General features: G+C 36.0%; 1 protein-coding gene across 9 annotated transcripts; it reads right to left on the bottom strand.

Moving 5' to 3' along the window:
* Positions 1–3,540: 3,540 nt before the first annotated feature.
* Positions 3,541–5,889, bottom strand: LOC110935943 (protein PHR1-LIKE 1-like). Of its 9 annotated transcripts, XM_022178297.2 has the most exons (7): positions 5,635–5,888; positions 5,438–5,517; positions 5,215–5,373; positions 4,220–4,306; positions 4,049–4,119; positions 3,876–3,933; positions 3,541–3,729 (listed from the first exon to the last, which is right to left on the bottom strand). In XM_022178297.2, the coding sequence occupies exons 3-7, from the start codon at positions 5,226–5,228 to the stop codon at positions 3,558–3,560; spliced, it is 402 nt and encodes a 133-aa protein (XP_022033989.1). In that variant the 5' UTR covers positions 5,229–5,373; positions 5,438–5,517; positions 5,635–5,888; the 3' UTR covers positions 3,541–3,557. The 9 variants fall into 9 exon arrangements, 7 of the variants coding, with proteins under 7 accessions (XP_022033989.1, XP_035846247.1, XP_022034019.1 ...); XR_004893544.1 differs by having other exon boundaries at positions 4,049–4,091; positions 4,220–5,373; positions 5,635–5,889; XR_004893543.1 differs by having other exon boundaries at positions 3,541–3,686; positions 4,220–5,373.
* Between the last annotated feature and the right edge of the window lie 18,959 nt (positions 5,890–24,848).

Below are 24,848 nucleotides of genomic sequence, written 5' to 3'. Positions count from 1 at the left end.
GTTTCAGGTGGAAGTGCCGAGGATGAACAGAAGAAACCGTTTTGGAAACAATCAAACCAGGAGTTTCTTGCTGAGAAGAAAAGGAAAGGAACTGGAGTGTTTCATCCAATAGAGACTCGAACCTGTTTCAAATGCAATGAAGTTGGTCACATTGCATCAACTTGTTCTCAATCGGCAAAACCAAAACAGGGAGTTTCTGAAAATTTGAAAGAAAAGGTTGTCGATGTTGAACCACCAACTGAAAATTTCAAAACTTTTGAAAATTTGACTTATGAAATTGGTGAGAATTCAAAGAAAAATTTTTACAAAAAGAAAGCCAAAGACAACCAAATGTGGGTTGTTAAAAGGTCAGATGAGAAAGTTGGCGATGAATCTGATTCCATAAAATCAGAGGAGCCACAGTTTGAGATTAAAAATGAAAACTCAGTACCTCCGATGGATGATGAGAACTTTCCACCATTGAGGTCTGAAAATTTTAAATCAAAAGTTGGTAAGGTTGAGATATCAAATCAGTTCTATTCTGAAAAGAAGGAATTTGATGTCGATAAAGAGTTTAATGGAAGTGTGAAAAAGATTTTTGGAAAAATGGTTGATCGAAAGGTGAAAGGGGTAAAAGAGTTTTATGAAACAAAGAAAGCAACATATACTCTGACTGAAAGTGAACTAGATAAGCTATCATCCAAGCTTGCTGAAGCTTGGATGTCTGTGTTTAATATGTGAAAAACCAGCTTCGCCGAAGATCCCAAGTTTGTAATCGCGGATCAGGAATCGGCATCATTCTTGATATAGTTAGTATTTGTGAAATATTTGAAAATTGTTTATATTTTGCAGGTTGAGGACTTGCCGGAGCTTCCAGGTTGGTAAGTGTGAAGCAGGAATCGGCATCTTTGTTGGTAAAATGAATTAGTGTAGATGTTTTATTCCTACACTTGGTATAGGAGATTTAATTCCTTCAACTGGTAAAGAGGTTTGTTTATGCATACTTGCAAGTGGTAAATCAAAAACATTAAGTTGTACTTGATTTTCTACAAGTGATTGAATGAACAAGATGATGAACCCGACCCTACAAGTGGTAAAATCAACTAAACTTATTTTCCAAAAAAATCATTTTGATTAAAACAAACTTAAGTGTTTTGAGATCTTAATGAGAAAATAGTTTGTTGGAAGAGGGAGTTCGGATTGTTTATGCCAAGTGGATGGCGAATTGAAGCGATTTGATATCAGTTGTCACTTTACTTGTATAGTTTGTTTTTCAAAATTTGTTTCTACAAAGTGGGTCAAGAGCTCAGTTTGTTTTCAAATTTCGTTAAATGTGTTTGTATTTTAGGGGGAGTAAAAAAGTTTCAGAAAATCCAAAAACATTAGAAAATTTGAAAAAGCCAAAAACATGATAAAATGAAAAATGAGTTTTGTTGTGAAAAGAGGAAATGATAGTACATCAGTGGACTGTCACAACATGCTAAAGAAATGGAAAGTAAAAATGTGATAAACAATCTCACTGCGGATATGCCAGTAGGTTTTTGCACATTTAATAGATTGTGACGAGATATAAACCTAAAGTTCAAACTTTCTTATATCGTGGGGAACAATTTCTTGGGTATATGGGTAACCCCCGAAATCTTGTTTGAAAGGTCCCTCTTTCTGAGATACTAGGTCTTTATACTCAGTGATATCTGGGGTATTATCCCGGGACTTTTGCTGAATGGAAATTCTGACCTAGTCCCCATATAATACTTTCTGCAAATACTTGAAACATAGCACAGCCCTCAGCAAAAATGATGAAACAATAAAATTGATAATCATTGCTGTTGAAAAAAAGATCCTCTAAAGGGGACACACCAAAAGTCGAACCATCATCTCTCTGCTGAACGGAAGTTCTGACCTGAGCTCTCACGGTTTCACATCTAACCCCGTACATATATCATCTGTGGTATACTCACCTGTAAGACTGAATATTGGGATCTGGATACGGGAGTATATTCAAGTAATGGGACACGCGATTAAGTTTAAGTAATTAAGACATTAATATCGTATCTCGAAACAGTTGAACTTTGTGTGAAAATTTAAGTGGATCTATATACTGACAATCTAAGTGAATTGTTTAGAACTTAAAATGAAATGAAGCTTAACGGTGTTGGTGGTTTGTCTCATAAACTGATATGATCCTCTTACACAAACTCACAAAAATATTGTTTGTAAATATTTCTTTACTGCTATTCATTTCTCTTTTCAAAATTCCAAAAAGATTTTTGTCAACTGGTGTTGAAAAGCTGATTTTCAAAGTTCCAAGTGCTAAACACGATGACATTTTGTGAAGAGAAGTATGTGTTTCGAATCAAATAAGTTTTGATCAAATCTACAAGTGGTTCATCAAGATCATAGTTAAATTTGAGGAAGAATTTGAATACCTAAATTTGAAATGTTTAAGTTTGAGAGATTTACTTTGAGGTAGAGATTGTGCAGGTGTAAGTCTGAGCCAGGGGACGATCCTGTGCTGGATGGGAGCCAGGGCACAATCTTGGAACAATTTTAGTAGAGCCAGGTTGATTGATTCTGAGAAGCTTGTGTTTAGAGAGCCAGGTTCCGATACCTGAAGACTTGGTGGACAAAGGTTGAGCCAGGCAACGATCTTGAACTTGTGAAAGCCAGATTACGATCCTGAAACAGATGATGCTGATGAACTTAAGGAATGCCAGCACATCGTTAAGCGGAGTCTGTTGATGCTGATAGAAAGAGTGAAGGCCAGAGACTGATAAAGACTGAAGTTGCAAAGACTCGACCCCGTAAGACTTGTCAACATCTGAGGGGGAGTCTGTTAGTGCATACATCTATCGACTTCGTCTTGTATCGAATCTTGTTCTAGATAGGTTAGATCAGGGCACGTTGTTCGAGAAAATAGGTTGGTTAAGGTTGAGAATTATGTGATTTCGCTTGGGAAGTAATTCCGCTTGAAATGACCTTGGTCACTTTCAAGCGGAATCACCACACTTGTTATTTCGCTTGAACTGTTGTTGGTGTGTTTCAAGCGAAATCTGTTTAGTATATATAGGAGTTGGAGCGAAATCATTGTAACTTTTCTGATTTTCATACCGAAGTGTTTCCGGTGTGATTTCTGCTTGTAATCATTGTTATATCAATCAACAAAGTGTTTTAAAGTGAAGAACAAGCTGTTTCTAAGTCAGTTTCTTGTTTTCCGCACCTGAAACTGATCAAAACTCCTCTGAACGACTCGTTTGAGTCAAATACACAGGTTTGTTTTTCCACATCTGAATCCAAAAGGTTTGAAATCTTGTCATTTTGATCCGGCTCGTTAACTCTGTCCAAAGGTTTGTTTTTCCACATCTGAAAAAACAAACCTTTGGACTGAAGTTGCAAAACTGGCCAAACCTTAAGGAGAAAAATGACATTTTACTCTAAATAAAAACTGGGAAATTTTGACCCCTTCACCCATTTCTTTGTAGCCAGTGTTTTTTTTTTACCTAATTGACTCTTAATAAAGCACAACCTTAGTTGACCTATTTGTAACTAATTGGGTCACAATTACCAATTTGTCATCTCTAATTCAACTTACTGATTATTAACATGAAAAAAGGAAAACTGTAGTAAAAAAATAGTCCCAAAAAGGAATCCCAAGTTATAAAAAAGTATATCTCAAGTTGCTCGTGTAGTCTTTTTTGAACTTCCACCTGTAGACATAACAGACGTAACGCTTTAGTCATCTCTGAACTCCTGTTGTATACACGAAAGATTGTTGACTTGTAAGTTTAATACAGTGATAAAAAAGTAACTGTAATAAACTACCTAACATAGTACATTAATGAGAGTAATCCTCAATTTCATGTGAATATATAAAGGTAAAGAAAAAACTAACTTACGTTTTCAAATCCAATGACGATAAATCCTGCGTTGGAGTAGGCTTTTTCTCGGAAGGTCCTGCAAGAAGTGATATATAGACTGTATCACTACATATCATTGATATATATATTTCTTTATCATATCATTTTCTGAAAATAAACTAAGATACAAATTGAAGAAATATTTTGCTTACCTTCTGCAGAAGGTTCAGGTTTGTATCGAGCTGTCCGATATTTCTGTAGAAAAAACAGAAGCATATATACTCTACATGAAATAAAACAACTTCCCTTTAAGTATGTAACAGAAATACCAGAAATGCACCTGTAGATGTTATTATTACGCGATCTACATGAAACGCTAATACCTGTGTTCTATGTTACGGATCATTCGAACTGGAAACGGGTACAAAATCGTACTGATCGCTATTGGTACGCAATCCGAATCGCTGAAACTGATAGTTTCCGAATTATGAATAATCATATTATTTTGAAGCATATCAACATCTATCCCCAGTAGCAGTTTAAAACAAGATACCCTTAATAATCTACTTAACAAAAAAATTGTGTTTGTAAACATGTAGAGGTACTGCAAATACCTAATTTAAAGGACTTTGGACGTTAACGTGTCGGCAAACCCTTTTGAATTTGCTTTACAACTTTCATTCACATTAACCTATGATAACATTGTTTAACTTTTAAGTCTTATTTTATAGTTATATTGTGTTGACAGTAAATTTGTGTATAAACTTTTACACGTGTATCTTTTTTACATGATATATATAATACACAAACATACTATAAGCGATTATTCGTCAGATTTGTATTTCCATCACTAAGTCCTTTTAAGTCTTTGTTGTATTGGGTTCACTGAGTCTTCATTCAAATGAGTTGGATTTGGATGTATAAGGAAATATAAAAAAAAATAAATAAAAACAAACCATTAATCGAAAAAGTAAATTTCAAGGATATAATATTACCCATAAAATAAATTAATTTGAATCAAATTCAAACTATAAGAAAAACGATATATAACGGTAAAGAACAATCAAGAAAAACATATATTTAGATCTCGTCTTTTTTTTTTTCATTCTAAAAAGAGTAGTACACCTTTATGATTTTCATGGAATAAAATTTTAAGTTCCCTTCTTTAAGTTTATGATTTTTTATCATTAAGTAAATCATGTATTAAAACAGAATCATAAGGCTATTTTCTTGAATTTATTTTGACTATATTTGAAGTATAACATCTATTTTTTGGTTTAATGCTTAACATCATAAAAGAGTAACCGATAGGCAAAACTAACTCCTTTACCAGTAAAATAGTTGAGAGAAAAATTACGAAGAGGGGAAAGATCATTACCTTCTTCTCACCATTTTCGCTCAGCTTTTTTCCCTCGATAGCCATATTTGTTAACTCTATTCCACCAAATTAGGGTCGCTATTTACCATGCTGCTCCCATCTTGGCTTCCGGCTGAAAACTTTGAGACTCATCGCTCAACTTCCTTTTTAACTTTGACACTTTAAAATCAATCGCGAAGCATAAGTGATTTTTTATTTAAATTTATATTTATTCACTTCTTACCTTCTTTAAAGATGTAGAACTATCAATGATTGGATGAACATCGGCAAGATACAAAAAGAAACAAATGATTACTGATAAACCTAACAAAATTAAGAACAACATTGGATTAGTAAACGAACTCAAGCGGCACCTAAAATTCAAATATGTTTTTTAAATTGAATTTATCTGTATGGAATAATAGAAATATAACATAATACCTGACCATGAGCGATTCTAACCAACATATGTATCGTCACCACTTTCTTGTCTTTGATAGATCTGATCCTACTCATCTATCGTTGTTAGATCATCGCCGTCCACCGAACCCTACCCGTTACTCATTGTTAGACCATCCTCGTTCTTAGACCATACGAATGGGTTGAAACAAAGAGAAACATATGAAGATTTCTTTCGATTGCTTCTATTTCTTGATATTTGACACATCAATATTGATACTGTTGAAATTATATTGAGAATTTCAAATAATGAATGATTATATAACATTACACTTGGCGAAAACCAAATGGTTTACACAAGGTAAATTCATCATCTATGTATGTTCAGAATGACAAACTCATGACTCATGAGCTTTGTATAATGTAAAATTCATCATGAGCTTTGTATAATGTAAAATTCATCATCTGTTCAAAAGACTTCTCTTTTTAAAAGCATGACAAACTCGTGACTCATGAGCTTTGTATAATGTAAAATGCATGCACCAGGCTAGGAGAAATGTCACGAGTGAGTACACAATCACAATGAGAATAGACTCGATATAATCTCAACTTAGCTATAATTCATCGGGTTGAAATAAAAACCATAAACGGTATTTTCTTTAAATTTGGTGTCAGATTATATTTTTTCATTAAATAAGAAAAAGAAATTGATGCACAAATTAAGGGAGTCATTTCATGTGGATCTTAAGAATGTTGGATAGGCCTGAATTTTTCTCCTACTATTTCATTTATAAGATAAGAAAGAAAATATTAGTTTGGGAAATTAGTAGAAGAAACATGGATTCTTGGTTACCTTGTGGGATTCTTGGTTTCCTTTAAAGTTTGCTTCTGATCCGCCATTAGAGCAACCAAAAACACGAATCTGGTTGCTAGATTATGAATTATAGTTAGTATAAAAATCATATCAATGAGTTTGATTGAAGTAAAGGAGAGAAATTCGGTATTAACTAGACTTGACCCAGCCAAATTGTATCAATACGGTTATAATGTTTCCTATTTTGACCTTTACTCAACCCGAGCCTCCAGATTTTCCATGCTTAGATCTATGAGAATCTATTTAATTTAAACACAGAAGCGGATTAGATTCATAATGTTGTATACTCCCACTATACTTAAAAGACTAAAACAGAATCAAACCTTCATTAAGCCCATAATTCCAACCACTGGGTTTGGCTCCTTGTCAAGATTCGGCTTAATCTGATAATTATAAACAAAAAATAGGCACATCACACTATTACAACAATTATTTGTGAAAATAGGCATATCACACTATTACAACCGATGTGCACAAAATGCAACATATAAATTACATCAATTGTGGCATAAAACTAACCCTTTTTTAGTACTAATGTTGGAAAAAGTGTGCTTTTGTCTTCCTTTTGTATTTTTAGGATTAAATGAGCCCAAATAAACAAAAGAAGCAAAAAGGCCGCTAAATCTAACATAAATACAAGAAAAGGAACAAACGTGGCATGCCCGGCCTCCCGACAACATCTTCCTAAGCAAAACAAGAGAACAAAAGGCTGAACACGCCCCGTGCTCAATGAGCACGGGGGCGTGCCCAAGTGTCAGTAGAAAAGACAAAGTGGTAGAAGCTTCCATCGCCCACCACGGGGCCGTGCTTAGCGGACACGGGGCCGTGGTCAACTATAAGATTCGCGGAATCCAGGCAAATCTTGATAGTACAGATATGTTTCTTCACACGGGGTCGTGCTCAGCGGACACGGGGGCGTGGTCAACTAATGCAGACAAACTGCATTTCATGAAGAAAGAGAGAAGGATGGACACGGGGCTGTGCCCGAGCTTCTGTTCAGCCTATAAATAGGAGTGCTTGGAGCTCTTGCAACTCATCCCTTGGCACACCACCTCTCTCACACTTCACCCACCACCCACCACCATCACAACACCATCATCCACCACCATCATCCATTGTCCATCATAGAGTGTGTGAGTCGTCTCGGGATCCAAGATTGATCGTAAGAGTTCTTGACAATCAAAGGCCATGTTTGCCTAAGTCTCTTACATCACTTGGTGAAGACAAGTGTTTAGTGTAATACTTTTTATTTTTAATCTTTTGCACTTTTTAATTGGTTATGTATTAATCACTTTAATAACTAGTTTCTTATGTTGAAGGTGATTCTTCCTTATCGTTTGTCCGTGGTGTCTTGGCATTATTTTACTGTCTATATAAAATAAAAGATTTTCACCATTCATATCTCCACGGTCTATATGGAGGTATGTTGGCTACCTGGTCGGGGGTTAAGGGAACGGTTTGGTAAGAGTCTTGCCATTGTTCAGTGTATAGATCCTGCAAAGGACCTGGGTCAAATTTAGTAGGACCTCCTTCAATACCAAACGGTATTGGATGGCGGGGGTCCAAACTCTTTGACCCCCTCATATGTTAAACTACTATTAAAACTTTAACCCAGCTATTTAGGACTGTATCCCTGCTGACTCAGACTACTTAGCCGAGGGTAACGTCGCCTTCAAAAGAGGGGCCTACCACATTATGCATTAATAACTTAATTAATTATCTTTCAATAATCCGACCCTTTAGGATTGTATCCTTGCTGACTCAAACTACTGGGTTGAGGGTAACGTCGCCTTCAAAAGAGGGGCCTACTACATTAACTAAGATAATCTCTTAAACAAGTGCAAAAGTGCGGAAATAATCAAAGGTTACACTACACACGAGTCGGATCCAAGTGATTCATCTTGTCTATCTGTTTTTACTTTTATTTTACTTTTCAGCATTTTAGTTAGTTTTATTTTTCTAGTTTAAAAATATTTTTCTAACTTTTTGATTTGATTAGACTTTGAGGATAAACTGGTATTAAAAGCTCTTGTGTCCTTGGACGACCTCGATATCTTACCAACACAATACTACGTCCACGATGGGTGCACTTGCCCATATGTGTGTTTAGTGTTAGTAAATATCATGTTTATACATTTAAATTTTGGCTAAAACGTGTAAAAACGGCTCAAAACATACACCTAAAACATATACACACTGACACGCATCAAGTTTTAGTGCCGTTGCCGGGGACACAAGAATTTTAAGAAAGCTTAAAATCGACGGCCTAATCAGTTTTTCAAAACCTTTTCAAAACGCGCTCACATTTTTCTACATTTTGGTTTAGTTTGCATTTACAGTAGCCTGAACACGGGGCCGTGTTCTCTGAACACGGGGCCGTGCTGCATATTTTTCATAAAACACCCAGATACAGAGTCTGAACACGGGGTCGTGCTCACTGAACACGCCCCCGTGCTCAACAAAACCAGTAACTTTAATTTAAACGCCCAGATACAGATCCTGAACACGGGGCCGTGTCCAGCCTCTTTTTCCGTCTTTATTTTCGTTTTCTGGTCCCGAGACTCTGTTGTAGTCTGTTGAGTGATTCTTATGGATCAATACTCAGGAGGCTACAACTACACCTATGAGGAGGATGATTATAGGAGAGACTATTGCACTAGTTATGGTAACCCGCACTCGGTTCAATGTTACAACTCATCTCAACCATCCACTTCATACACCTATTATGAGGAGCCCAGGTACGAGCCATCGACTTCATATACATCCTATGAAGACCAAAGGTATGAACCTTCTCCCTCATACTCATATTTTGATGAACCAAGGTATGAGCCTTCATACTCATACTTTGAGGAACCAAGATATGAGCCACCACCTTCATACTCTTATTATGAGGAACAATGCGTGAACAACCCACCTCATATGAGTACTATGAAGAACAAAATTACTGTTGGTGCAGTTGTCTGTTGACTACATCTTAGTTCGAGTCTTAGGATAGGATGGGAATCGAGAAATTATGTTTTAGTGTGCTAGGTCCGCTTATATGACCATATGATAGGAGATCGGCTTATACGGACATAGGAGGTCCACTTTTATGTCAGGTCCGCTTATACGGACATTGGAGGTCCACTTTTATGTCAGGTCCGCTTATACGGACATAGGAGGTCCGCTTTTATGTCAGGTCCGCTTATACGGACATGTCCGTATAAGCGAACCCATATGCCTATATATAGGGTCTCATAAGCGGATCAGTTAGTGTGTCTTGTGCGTGTAACGGCGAAGCCCTGCCGATTTGTCTCCAGAACGTGTATAATTGTCAATTGATCAATAAACGAGACATTAAGTAGTGAAATCAAGCTTTACGAAGACCGAATCAATGAATTCCGCCTCTGATTCTGTCTAAGCGCTCTTCTGATTGACTCGTCAGGTCGTCAAACGTTCCTACAAGTGGTATCAGAGCTCAGGAGGAAGAATTCTTACCGTTTAGCTCGATTTTCGCTCAAAATTCTGATTTCTACACCTTCTTTCATCAGTTCAGGGAGTGTTACTGGTCAAAATTGGATAAAAATTTCACAGATTGTACATTATTGGACATTGAAAAAGCCTTGAAAGTTTGGTGTTAAAATTCAGTCTAAAAGTGGGTTAAAATGATGTCCGTTTGAGATCCGCTTTTACGGTCAAGTGAGAGATCCGCTTTTAAGGTTCGCTCGTAGTGCAAATCTGGTCCGCTCGAAGTGCACATCTGGTCCGCTCGAACTGCAATTCTGGTTCGCTCGAAGTGCAAAATCTGGTCTGCTTTTAAGTCACATACGAGATCCGCTTTTGTGAACATTACTGGTTCGCTTTTGTGTCACATTAGTTGAAGTTCGCTTTTAGTGACAGTTGAGATCCGCTTTTGTGACAAGTCTGGTCCGCTTTTGTGGTCAATTCTGGTTCGCTTTTACGACACTTGACCAGTTCGCTTTTGTGAATAAACCAGGTCCGCTCGAGTGAACAATTCAGTTCGCTTTTGTGAACAAACCAGGTCCGCTTGAGTGAACAATCCAGTTCGCTTTTGTGAACGTTTCAGGCGGTTTGCTTTTGTGATCTTTATTTGTTTCGCTTTTGTGAACAACAAAGATCTGTCGGGATTATTTTGAAAAATGACGATGGTATTTGATGAACAAGAAAATTATTATTTTGAGAGATTTAATGATTGGCATCGAGGACTTATAGATGAGGGTTATAGAACAGTGAGCAAGGATGGATGGGCAAAAAGGTTTAAATATTTTGTATGTTTGAAAGATGAAACTTTGGAAGAGTTAGAAAACCGATATGGAGTCTTACTTGAATACTTGAAAAAACATGAGATATTTCTATCAGATGGTGAAAAGATAGAAAAGTTTGCAGATGCATTACCTGTTGAATGGAGTGAATGTTTGGAAAATTTAAGGAAGGATTCCAATTTTTCAAAATTACATCTAAACAAATTCATCAGCAAACTTAAAACTCATGAAGTTGAAAGTAGAAAGAAAAGAAAAGATATGATTAAAGTGTTGGAAAATCATGTGTTGGGTTTGGGTTTAGATGTGATTGAGGAGATGATCAAAAGGATTGGTAAATGTATCAGGGCAAAACATGTGATGAAATATGATTTTAAGAGAGGTTGTTATATTGATAATAATGGAAATCCTCTTGATTTCGTTAAAATGTTCTGTGCAGGTACAATCAAGGCAAAGGAAGAAGGAGCTTCAAAAGCTGAAGAATTTGTGAAGAGTGAAACAGTGTGCTCTAAGTGTGACAACTTCAAGACTAATTATGACAAACTGTTGAAGAATGCGGAAAGTTTGACATCAGAAGTCAAGAAGTTGAAAGATGAAAAGCAAACTGATGAAAAACAGATTCTTATGGTTCAGGGTATTTGTGAGAAACTAAAAGCTGAAAACAACAAACTGTTAAGTAATTTTAACAGTTTGTCATTGAAAAATCAGAAGTTTGAAGAAAAGATTAAAAATTGTGAAATTGAAAAAACAAAAATTGAGAAAGATTTTCAAAATCAAATGAAAATTCTTGAAGATGGGAGAGATGTGTTTAGCAAAAACAACATTGAAAAACAGAAAATGATAAATTCCCATCTTCAGAAAATTATAAAATTGGAAAAAGAAGGTGAATGTGCTAAAAAGAAAATCAAAGAGTTGGAAAAAGAGCTTGAAAGCAAACAGAAATCTTCAGAAGATTTGGATTTCTGGATAAAGCTTGAGAATAAGAATTTGAAAGCTAATGAATCAAAATTTCAGGAACAGATAAAATTTTTGGAAAATGAAAAGTCTGTTCTTGAAAATTTGAAGAATGAGAATGAAGAAACAATCAAGACTCATTTTGGGAGAATTTCTCGGCTTGAATGTGAAGCTGAGAATTCGAGGAACAAAATTGAGGAACTTGAAAAGAAATTGAAAGGTTTTGTGACATCATCCGAGTTTTTGAATATTCCCTGTCCAAAACCTATCAATTCAATTCCAATAAGTGACGATGTCACAAACTATGACAAAGTCGTAGTTGAAGATTGTGATGAGAAATCTGATGATGAAAATGAAAAAATTGAAAAAAAAAAATTGTTTTTGAAATTAAAAGAAAAATTTCAGAAAACTGTTCTACAATCGACTGAAAAGGGAGAATGCTCTAAGCAAAAACCTTTGAAGAAGAAAGTGGAAAAAAAACAAAAAATTAAAACTGAGAAAATTGTTCAAAAAGAAAATAAAAGCTCATCAGATCAATCATCCAATCGCAATCAAAAATCACAAAAATTGAAAAATGAAAACTTAAAAACTGTTGGTAATAAGTGGTGCAGGTTTGACCACAGTACTCAAATGCCAAATCAAGGATACAAGAAGAGAAATGACTACCACAAGGCAACTCAATGCTATGATCTAAGTGTGTGGTATGAAAATGGTATACGATATGAAAGAGAGAAGAGGTATGACAACAGAGTGTGTTACTCTTGTGGTTATCAAGGACACATTGCTGTTAACTGCCAAAGCCGGAGATATGAGACGAGAAGATGCTACAATTGTCAGATCAAAGGTCACATTGCCAGAGATTGCCCAAGGAGATCGAATGAAAGATTGAGGGTTAATTCTCAGAATTTGGCAAAGATTCCAGTCAAAGTCAAGCCCCATGAACAGAAGGTTCTAAAACCTAAAGTTCAAGATCAGACAAGTCAAGAAAAGAAAGTTAAACTTTCACAGGGGCAGAAAGACAGACTGAGGAAAAAGAGGAAGAAGGCGAGAGAGTATCTCGAGAAGATTTTGTCGTCGGGTTCATCCGTTGGAAAGAATAAGAGTTCTGATGAATCAACTCCCTCGGCTGCAAAGTCAAGCAAGATGAATTCATCAGATACAAATCTGAGGACAAAAGAGGAAAAGAGGAAGAAGAAAATGGTCGGCGATGAATCTGACAGGTCAAAGTTAGACAAGCCACCTGCGGGCAATGATTCTGGTTCGTCAAAACCAGAGGAGCCATTGGTTGAGGTAAAAAAGGAGAATTCAGATTTAACAATGGATGATGCAAATTTTCCACCATTGTTGAATAAGAATTCGAAATCACCCAAGGACCGTCAGGCTTGGGTGAATCTGTTTAAATAGAAAAACCTGACTTGCCGGAGCTCCCAGGTTGGTAAGTGTGGAGCATGAATCGGCATCTTTCTTAAAATTTTATTCGGTAACGTCATTCATTCAAAAGGTAAAAGGTTTGTTTGTGATTGATTCAAGTGGTTCAGATTTTGAATCAGATCAATTCTACAAGTGGTTAATCAAGGTCATTAAATTGAACTTGAGTTAACTACATGATTTGATCCCCAAAATCTACAAATGATTGGTAAACAAACTAAGTTTTCCGGAAAAACCATTTTGATTAAAACAAACTTAAGTGTTTTGAAATCATAATGGGAAAATAGTTTGTTGAGAGGGGGAGTTCTGATTGTTTACGCCATGTGGATGGAGAATTGATGCGATTCTCATCAAGTTGTCAAATTTGTACAGTTTGTTTCAAATTTTCCCAGAAAATCAAAATTGAAACATATTTTGATTTTAAGGGGAGTAAAATTTTAAAAAAATTAAAAATTTGAAAATGTCAAAAACATCGAAAAATTAAAAATGAGTTTTTGGTGCGAATAAGAGGAAATGATAGTACATCAGCTAGACTGGCAAAGTACGCTAAAGATTTGTAATGTATAAATGCAATTAAGCAGTCTCGCTAAAGATGTGTCGGTAGGTTTTCACAGAATTAGTAGATCAGTTTGGGATATAAACATAAATTTCACTTGCGTCTACGTGGGGAACACCTCCAGGATATATAGGTAACCCCTGAAATCCTGTTTGAAGGGTCCCATATTCTGAGATACTAGGTCTTTATGCTCAGTGATATCTGGGGTATTATCCCGGGACTTCTGCTGTATGGAAGTACTGACCTAGTCCCCGGATAATACTTTCTGCAAAAAGCTTTGAAATACAAGCTCGCCCTCAGCAATTTGATTAAACAATAAAATTGATAATCTTTGCTGTTGTAAAAAAGATCCTCTAAAGGGGACCCACCTTAAAGTCGAAGCCGTCATCTCTCTGCGTATACGGAAGTATCGACCTGAGCTCTCACGGCCCTCGCACCTACCCCTTAACAGATATCAGCTGTGGTATACTCACCTGTAAGACTGAATACTGGGGTCTGGATACGGGAGTATATACTGAGGTGGGACACATGTAGATGTTTAAGTTCTAAAACACTAAATCTGTATCCCAAACAGGTTGAACATTTTGTGAGAATTTAAGTGGATCAATATATCGACAATCAACGCAAACTGTTTAAAAGCTTAAAATGAAATAACAGCTTAATGGTGCTAGTGTTTAGTCAGCAGCTGATATGATCCTCTTGCATGAACTCACAAAAATATGTTTGTATATATTTCATTTCTGCATTTTAATTGTTGTTATTGCATTTGTGTTTCACGTTTGAAAAATCCAAAAAGATTTTCGACAACTGATGTTGGAGAGCTGAAATTCAAAATCTCAAAGGCTAAACAAGATGAATAGTTGGTTTGGTTAAAGTGATTTTCTTTAGTCCTCAGGATATGATTCTTATGATTCTTTAGTATGTTCTATTTATTATAGGGAATCAGACTCTATAGCGCCACTTCTTTTTCTTTTCACTTCTTTTCTATTATGCCTTTTCTCAACTTTAGTGTGAAACCTGCCTAAGGAAAGAAATGATTAATCAGATTTTGGAAAGTTTAATAAATCGTTAAATTTGAAAAATTCTTGAATATTCTTAAATGATTAGTTGATTCATTATGTTGAATCACAATTGTGTTTGTTTGTGATAGATTGTTTGAGTTGTGCAGGTTTCTGATCCTGTTGCTACGGAAAGCCAGGAGAAACATCAGAACCTGAGAAGAAGTTTGAAGAGATAAAGCCAGGAGATGATTTCAATAGTGGTAACAAATCCCAGACGGCGATCCTAGCATGGTGATAGGGGGAGTCTGATGAAAGTTATAGCCAGAGAAAGATCCAGGCAAAATTCCTGAAAAAGACCGAGCAAAATCGATAATGTCATGTTAAAGACTCTCACTGAAGATTCCGTCAACATTCAAGGGGGAGTCTGTTGGTGCAGTTGTCTGTCAACTACATCTTAGTTCGAGTCTTAGGATAGGACGGGAATCGAGAAATTATGTTTTAGTGTGCTAGGTCCGCTTATATGACCATATGATAGGAGATCCGCTTATACGGACATAGGAGGTCCACTTTTATGTCAGGTCCGCTTATACGGACATAGGAGGTCCACTTTTATGTCAGGTCCACTTATACGGACATAGGAGGTCCGCTTTTATGTCAGGTCCGCTTATATGGACATGTCCGTATAAGCGAACCCATATGCCTATATATAGGGTCTCATAAGCGGATCAGTTAGTGTGTCTTGTGCGTGTAACGACGAAGCCCTGCCGATTTGTCTCCAGAACGTGTATAATTGTCAATTGATCAATAAACGAGACATTAAGTAGTGAAATCAAGCTTTACGAAGACCGAATCAATGAATTCCGCCTCTGATTCTGTCTAAGCGCTCTTCTGATCGACTCGTCAGGTCGTCAAACGTTCCTACAATTACGACCCTTATCCACCATATACTTACAAAGAAGAACAATGGTATGAACCATCTACTTCATATGAGTACTATCAGGAACCAAGGATCGAACAACCGGATTCAAGCTTTGAGGATCCCGATCCTTTCTCTATCACCGAAGTAACCGAAAAGATACTAGGACACATTAAAACTATTGAACGTTATATAAAAGAATCTCGCGCAAGGGAAGAGGAGTCCCGCGCAAGAGAAGAATTAACTTACACATGAGTTAAACAACGAAAAAGGTGAGTCCGACAACGTTAAAATCCAAAAAGAGTCTTATTTTGAAGAAATTAATCTCTTGTCACCTTCTTTTGAAAATCATTGTTTAGTACCCACTCATGCTAAGTTTTTAAAAGAGTTAAACACTAACACAAAAATTGACGAAACGGTAAGCATTAAGTTAACAAATGATCAAACTTCGCTAATAAAAGAAGACCCATTTGAAATTAACATTACACCGGTTCCATGTTTTTTTTTTCAAAACTCCTTTATTAGTAATATAACAATTGATAAAGATCTTTGTGTTAATATAATGCCAAACTACATTTTTGAAAAATTAAGTATTAGTGATTTTTCTCCACTTCAAATACCCATTTTTCTATCTAATCGGAAAATAATAAAATCAATCGGTATAGTTGAGGATGTCTTGGTCCAAACAAATCAAATGGTAATCCCAACAGACTTTGTCATCCTTGATGACGCTCCTCTAGTGTTGGGACGACCTTTTGTAAAAACACACGAAGCTTTGAAAAACCGGAGGTACAATAATCTATCTATTCAATTAGGGGCAATTAATAAGAGTATCGATCTTGAGCGATCAATGAAATATCCAATCGGCAATGACGACCCCCTAATTGAAGATGAGCCAGAACCACCTGATAAGGTGGGTCTAGCCAAGGTGTAGGATCGTGAAACGACCTTAACGAGTCGATCAGAAGAGTACTTAGACAGAATCAGAGGCGGAATTCATTGATTCGATCTTCGTTTAGCTTGTATGACACTAGAATTACTATAAACTATCTTGTTTATTGATCTAGTAACAATTTACAACACGGAGACACTTCGACAGAGCTTCGCCGTTGGAATACACCTTGGTAATTTCGTACCAAATGACACGATCAAGCACATATATATAGGCTGGCAATTCCGCTTGAACATGACTCATGCGAAATTACTTTACAAACGGAATTAACCACTCATGTGAAATTAGCTATTCTGTGCGGAATTACCTAAGTAATTTCAAACGGAATTACCAGATGGTAATTTCATGCGGAATTAGCTTTTAGCCTATTTTCTTCAGTTTTCTCGTACAACGTGCCTTGATCTGTCAATACTAATCTAAGATTCGAACGAAGATGAAGTCGACAGACAACTGCACCAACAGACTCCCCCTTGAATGTTGACGGAATCTTCAGTGAGAGTCTTCATCATGTCAACTCTTCGGTCTTGATCAGTCTTCTTTCTTTCTCAAGATGTACCTGGATCTCTCTCTGGTTCTAACCTCGTCAGACTCCCCCTTTTCATCATGCTGGGATCGCTGTCTGGAATTAGCTATCACCTTGATATCAAGCCCTGGCTTTAACTCTGTTTAAGACCACTACAGGTTCTGAAGCATCTCCTGGCTCTTCGTAGCAACAGGATCAGAAACCTAGCTTCTTCAATAATTCCTCCACACATTTTCTCACCAAAACATAAGTTTTTTACTTAAATCAATAAGAAAAACTTTCTTGGTAGAAATCATTCAATCATAATAGTTACATCAAGTTCAAATTGATGACCTTGATTAACTAATTTTAACTTCTTTCTCAAAACAAAAATTTCTTCAATTCAACACACACTCTCCAACCCAAAGTTCATCCTGTTTAGCACTTGGAATTTTGAAAATCAGCTCTCCAAAACCAGTTGTCAAAAATCTTTTTGGATTTTGAATTTTATGGAAGCTGTAAAGAAATATTTACAGACACTATTTTTGTGATTTTGTGTTAGGGAATCATATCAGCTATTGACAAGTTACAAGTACCATTAAGCTTTGATTTCATATTCAGAATTAAACAATTCGCTTAGATTGCCAATATACTGATCCTCTTAAATTTTCATACAAATTTCAATCTGATCAGGATACGCATTTAGTGTTTTAATATCTTAACTTATACGCGTGTACCATCTCTGAATATACTCCCGTATCCGGACAACTATATTCAGTCTTACAGGTGAGTGCACACTAATAATATCTGTAAAGGGGTAGATGCGAAGCCATGAGAGCTCAGGTCAGAACTTTCGTTCGTGTAGAGAGATGATGGCTCGACTTTAGGTGGGTCCCCTTTAGGAGATCTTTTATTTCAACAGCACATGATTAGCATTTTTCAATGTTTCATCATTTTTGTACTGAGGGCGAGCTTTAAGATTAAAGTTATTTGCAAAGTATTATACGAGGACTAGGCTATTGCTTCCGCAAAACAGAAGTCCTGGTATAATACCCCAGATATCATCACGTACAAAGACCTAGTATGTCAGAAATATCGTCTTTCAATCAGGATTTCAGGGGTTACCTATATATCCGAGAGATGTTCCCCACGTAATAAGAAAGTTTATGATTTATGTTTATATCCCGATCAAATTTACTAAATGTGTAAAAACCTATCAGCACATCATCAGCGAGATTGCTTAATGCTTTAAAACTTTACATTTCTCTAGCATACCATAACTATCTAGCTGATGTACTATCATTTTCCCTTTTTACAACAAAACTCATTTTGAATTTTTAATGTTTTTGACATTTCCAAATTTTCTAATTTTTTTAAAATTTTACTCCTCCTAAAATCAAAATATATTTCAATTTTGATTTTCTGGGAAAATTTGAAAACGAACTGTACAAACTTGAGAACTTGATGAGAATCACTTCAATTCGCCATCCTCTTGGCATAAACAATCAGAACTCCCCCTCACAACAAACTATTTTCCCATTATGATTTCAAAGCACTTAAGTTTGTTTTAATCAAAATGGTTTTTCCGGAAAAATTAGTTTTGTTGTTACCACTTGTAAGTTAGGGGATAACCTCATCACTTTGTTTTTCAATCTATTATCTTAAAAAGATTTAACATTTCCCAATTTTCACAACCTAATCACTTGTAGGAAAGATAAATCAAGTACAAGTTAATGTCCTTGATTATTCTTTTTGAAGTTCGAAATATCACCGAAGTGAATTTCTCAAGAAAGATGCCGATTCCTACTCCACACTTACCAACCTGGGAGTTCCGGCAAGTCAGGTTTTTCATTTGAAAAGATTCACCCAAGCCTGACGATCCTTGGGTAATTTTAAATTCTTGTTCAACAATGGTGGAAAATTTACATCATCCATTGTTAGAACAGAATTCTCATTTTTTACCTCAACAAATGGCTCTTCTGGCTTTGACGAACCAGATTCATTGCCTGAACGTGGCTCCTTTGACTTTGACAAGTCAAGATCATTGCCAACAACTGGCTCCTTTGTTTTCGGAGAAACAAATTCATCACCAGGAAGTGAACATTTCACTTTCTTTGTTTCGTTAATCTTTTGATTAACCACTTTCTCTTTCTTTATTATCCCGTTTGTCCTTAGATTTGTATCTGATGAATCCGTTTTGCTAATCGTGTGATTCTTTGGAGAGCAAGACGATTTATCAGAACTGCTATCTGATTTTCCTGATGTATCCGAGGACAAAATCTTTTCCAAATACTCTCGTGCTTTCTTCATTTTCTTCCTCAGTCTGTCTTTCTGTCCTTGCGAAAGCTTCACTTTCTGCTCTTGAACTTTCTGTTCTTTGGGCTTTTCTTCGACTTTGACTGGTTTCTTTATCATTTTCTGAGATTTAGTCCTCAATCTTCCCTTTGATCTCATTGAGCAATCTCTGGCAATGTGACCTTTAATATTGCATTCAAAACATCTTCTCTTCTCAAAACTCTGACTCTGGCAGTTAACAGCAATGTGTCCTTGATAGCCACACTTCTAACATACTCTGTTATCGTACCATTCACCACTTTCATACCAAATACTCAGATCATAACATTGTTTGGCTTTGTGGTAGTCATCACTCCTCTTGTAAGCTGGATTTTTCTTTTGAGCACTGTGGTCAAACCTGCACCACTTATTACCAACTTTTTGTGAGTTTTGATTTTCCAATTTTTGTGGTTTTTTATCACGATTGGATGATCGAACTGATGAGCTTTTATTCTTGTTTTGAACTTTTTCTGAATTTTTAACACTTTGTTTTTGTTCTGCATTCTTCTTCAAAAGTTTCTGTGATGAACATTCACCTTTTTCTGTAGAATGCAAAACAGTTTCTTGAAAATTTTCTTTTAACTTCAAATTTTTTTTTCTTTTCTCATCTTCATCATCAGTTTTCTCATCACAATCTTCAATTTTGACTTTGTCAAAATTTGTGACATTGTCACTTATTGGAACAGAATTGATTGGTTTTGGACAAAGATGATTCAGAAATTCTGAAGAGGTCACAAAACTTTTCAATTTCTTTTCAAGCTCATCAATTTTATTTCTTGCACTCTCAGCTTCATTTTCAAGCTGAGAGATTTTCTCAATATGAGACTTGATTACCTTTTCATCTTCAATTTTATTCTTTTCAAGAACAAAATTTTCATTTTCTAGAGTTTTTATTTGTTCTTGAAATTTTGTTTCATTTTCTTTTAAATTTTTATTTTCCATTTTTATCCAAAAATCTTCATTTTCTGAAGATTTTATTTTATTTTCAAATTCATTTTCTTTTTCTTTCAAAATTTTGTTTTCTAATGTCAAACTGTTCAAATCACTCAACAGTTTGACATTTTCAGATTTCAATTTCTCACAATTTTCGCGCATTTCAAGAATCTGTTTATCATCAGCTTTCTTCTCAACAGTCAAAGCTGGAATTATTTCAACCTATTTCTTCTCAACTCGAACACTTTCATCCTCACTCTCTTTATCTGATGAATGATCAAAGATAGGTGCATTTGCTTCAATCTTTTTCTTTGATACTAGTTCAGAATTCGAAGATTCAAGTTTCACAGATTCTTCATTCTTTGGAATTTCTTTTATCTCTGTTTTGTATGTGCCTGCACAAAATATTTTGACAAAATCAAGAGGATTCATGTTCTCATCAATATAACAACCCCTTTTAATATCATACTGCATGTTACTTTTTGCTGCAAGACACACATTAACTCTTCTTGTCATTTCAATTAACACATCCAAAATTATTTTCTCCAAAATATTTTCTATATTATTTATCGAAGCTTTCTTTTCCTTTTCATTTTCATATTTATGAGTTTTAAGTTTACTGATGAACCCATATAGAGATAACTTTGAAAAACTAGAATCCTTTCTTAGGTTTTTCAAAAATTCATCCCATTCTATAGGTAATGCATCTGCAAACTTTGATATCTTTTCAGCCTCTATCATTCTTATCTCGTTGTCATTTGGATATTCAATTAAGACTCCATATCGTTTTTCTAACTCATCCAATTTTTCATTTTTATTACACAAGAAATTTTCAAGTCTTTTAACCCAAACCTTCTCATTCACATCTTGATAACTTCTACTCAAAAGCCCTCGAAACCAACTATTATATATTTCAAGATCATGGTTTTCCTTTTCATCAAACATTTTTGCCATTTTTCAACCAATACAGACAAATTTCACACAATATCCAACTTTCAAACGAAATCAGTTTTCTACAAACGAAATTATTAGGTTCAAACGGAATTACTGCACGACAGCTTCACACGAAATTAGCTTCAAACGAAATTAGAATTTTCAAACGAAATTAGCTAATTTCGTATGGAATTGCAGAGTTTTCAAGCGAAATTACTTGATTTCAAACGAAATTAGTAATTTCGTATGAACCGGCCAAACGAAATTTAATTTCGTACGGAATTCCACTTAAGTTCAAACGAAATCACAATCCTTTTCAAGCGAAATTATAATTCCGTATGAAATCAGCTACAATTTCAAGCGAAATTAGCCAAAAAATGTAATTCCGTGCGAAATTAGGATGTGATTCCACGCGAAATTATGCTGATGTCATCATTACGAGCTGGGATTTTGTCAAATTGATCAAGTTCTAGGCCGATTTTATGTCTGATTCTTTCAAGGATTTGTTAATTCAATCTTTCGCACTATATATGTGAAAATCAGTCCATTTTAAACGTGAAAACTTGATTAATTTTGAAAAGAAGGTGTAGAAATCAGAATTTTCAAACGAAAACGAGCTAAACGGTAAGAACTCTTCCTCCTGAGCTCTGATACCACATGTAGGATCGTGAAACGACCGATCAGAAGAGTACTTAGAAAGAATCAGAGGCGGATTCATTGATTCGGTCTTTGTTTAGCTTGTATATCACTAGAATTACTATAAACCATCTTGTTTATTGATCTGGTAACAATTTACAGCACGGAGACACTTCGACAGAGCTTCGCTGTCGGAATACACCTTGGTAATTTCGTACCAAATGACACGATCAAGCATATATATATATAGGCTGGTAATTCCGCTTGAACATGACTCATGTGGAATTACTTTACAGACGGAATTAACCACTCATGCGAAATTAGCTATTCCGTGCGGAATTACCTAAGTAATTTCAAACGGAATTACCAGATGGTAATTTCGTGCGGAATTAGCTTTTAGCCTATTTTCTTTAGTTTTCTCGTACAACGTGCCTTGATCTGTCGATACTAATCTAAGACTCGAACGAAGATGAAGTCGACAGACAACTGCACCAACACAAGGACCCTTATAAACGTGGCGCACCACGGAGGCATTCCATGGAACTATCCGTAGTTTAGTTTAGATTAACCTTTATGTTTTCTAGTTTAGTTTTTAATTTTCAGGAATAAAACACACTCGAAATGGTGGAGGTTACTAAGGGAAGCTTGAACCCACACCCCATACACAAAAACAGAGCATCCCGACAATTTTTCTTCATTACAGCAAGTTCAGCATGTGGCTGTGCTCACCCAACATGCCCCGTGCCCAAGGTTCTGCAGAAAATGCCCAGTTCAGGTAACTGGACACGGGGTCGTGCTCACTGAACACGCCCCCGTGCCCAGCCTTCTGTTTACTTTTGGTACTGGCAGTCTAGACATGGGGCCGTGCTCAGCCAACACCACCCCGTGTTCAGCTACCCAGTAACATAAAATCTTGTTTTTAACCCACTTTTACACATTTTAATCAACCGAAAAACTTATTTTTTGGACACATTGAGCACAATGTGTAATTTAAGTGTGAGGGGGGGGGGGGATGCTAAAACCTTGAATTTTGCAAGTCCTAATTACAAGCCTTACACAAAACTCTATTGGAACCGCTAATCACCCCAAATTTTTTCAAAAATTTTCCATTTTTTTACTTGTCTAGGTTTAAGTTGGGAATTTCAAAATTCTAAAAAGGTTATATTTTTACAAATTTACAACCGATAGCGTCGTGAAAAAAAGAACCAACATAAGAAAATTATGAAACGACATGACAAACCTAGTTAAAATTTGATTATAAATACTTGATCACATAAAAACCCATTCCCACAAAAGTGAGTTTTGAGCCTTTATTGAGCATACAAATACATATCTTTAAACTAAATGCTCATTTTTCGTTTCTTGTGTGAATAGCCGCTTGGTTTCTTACGACTCTAGAACTTGTCATGACGATACATTCCCGGTCCTTACCAACTTAAACTCAAGTAAGTAAATGATGGAGGCATTAGGACTAACTCTTTTTCTTTCAACACCATTATTTTTTTTTACCACCTACCCAAAATCCCCCTAGTTAACCCCTTTGAGCCTAAACCTTTTCATTTCTTAACCCACAAAAGAAACACCCTTTTACCCACCAAAACCCTTTTTCATTTTAAACCCTTTATTTTAGTAAAAAGCTCGGTTTTTCATGTGACATTCCTTATCAAAAAAAAAAAAAAAAAAAGAGAAACAAAAAGAGAGAGAGAGAGAGAATTTTGCAATAACCAAACAAGTTCCTAAAAAAAAATCTTGTTTGAATATGCTTAGTTTGAATAAATGTAAAAAAAAAGAGGATTAACGACAACCGATGCTTTTTATGCTTTTTAGCCCTTTTTACTAACCACTAACCCAACCACCTACCTTTAACCCAAGCCTAACCCTTCACCCAAAAGTCCTCTTGATATTTACAAAGGTATATAGTTAAAAAGGAGGAGGATTGATTGCTTGGCAAGCATATGGTAGGAGTAAGTTCCATGCCGCTCTCGAGAGATTCACTAAAAATACACCTTCGGCCGAGTGTTGAGTGATCCCCCGTGAGGTATGTGAACTTGTATATAAATGGAATTTTAAAGAGGCATGTTATGCCCTAATAAGTAATTTATCTTATGAAACGTTTTTAATAAATCATGACGAATAGGATTGTAAATAAATAAAAATAAAACTTAATAAAGAATCTTGGAAATCCCGACACTCTATGACAAGCCCAAAAAAAACCTTCTCTTCTACCCATTCCATTTGGGAGTGAAAAAGCCACATTATAAAGAGTTTTGCTTGAGGACAAGCAAAGATTCAAGTGTGGGGGTATTTGATGTGCACAAAATGCAACATACAAATTACATCAATTGTGTAATAAAACTAACCCTTTTTTAGTACTAATGTTGGAAAAAGTGTGCTTTTGTCTTCCTTTTGTATTTTCAGGATTAAATGAGCTCAAATAAACAAAAGAAGCAAAAAGGCAGCTAAGTATAACATAAATACAAGAAAAGGAACAAACGTGGCATGCCCGGCCTCCCGACAGCATCTTCCCAAGCAAAACAAGAGAACAGAAGGCTGAACACGCCCCGTGCTCAATGAGCACGGGGGCGTGCCTAAGTGTCAGGAGAAAAGACAAAGTGGTAGAAGCTTCCATCGCCCACCACAGGGCCGTGCTCAGCAGACACGGGGCCGTGGTCAACTATAAGATTCGCGGAATCCAGGCAAATCTTGATAGTACAGATATGCTTCTGCACACGGGGTCGTGCTCAGCGGACACGGGGGCATGGTCAACTAATGCAGACAAACTGCATTTAATGAAGAAAGAGAGAAGGATGGACACAGGGCCGTGCCCGAGCTTCTATTCAGCCTATAAATAGGAGTGCTTGGAGCTCTTGCAACTCATCCCTTGGCACACCACCTCTCTCACACTTCACCCACCACCATCACAACACCATCATCCATCACCATCATCCATTGTCACACCCCGACCACGTAAAACAACA

The sequence above is a fragment of the Helianthus annuus genome, chromosome 1 (assembly GCF_002127325.2).
Source record: "Helianthus annuus cultivar XRQ/B chromosome 1, HanXRQr2.0-SUNRISE, whole genome shotgun sequence".
NCBI lineage: Eukaryota > Viridiplantae > Streptophyta > Magnoliopsida > Asterales > Asteraceae > Helianthus > Helianthus annuus.
Note: the sequence above shows the minus strand (reverse complement) of the source record. Positions and strands in the feature narration are given on the sequence as shown.

Bases quoted from the DNA above. Each gene is read 5' to 3' on its own strand.
- LOC110935943 (XM_035990354.1), bottom strand. From the start codon at position 4,431: ATGTTTACAAACACAATTTTTTTGTTAAGTAGATTATTAAGGGTATCT. The intron at 3,934-4,048 runs GTAAGCAAAATA...CACTTCTTGCAG, and splicing joins ACCTGAACCTTCTGCAGAAG to GACCTTCCGAGAAAAAGCCT. The intron at 3,730-3,875 runs GTAAGTTAGTTT...TGTATACAACAG, and splicing joins TCGTCATTGGATTTGAAAAC to GAGTTCAGAGATGACTAAAG.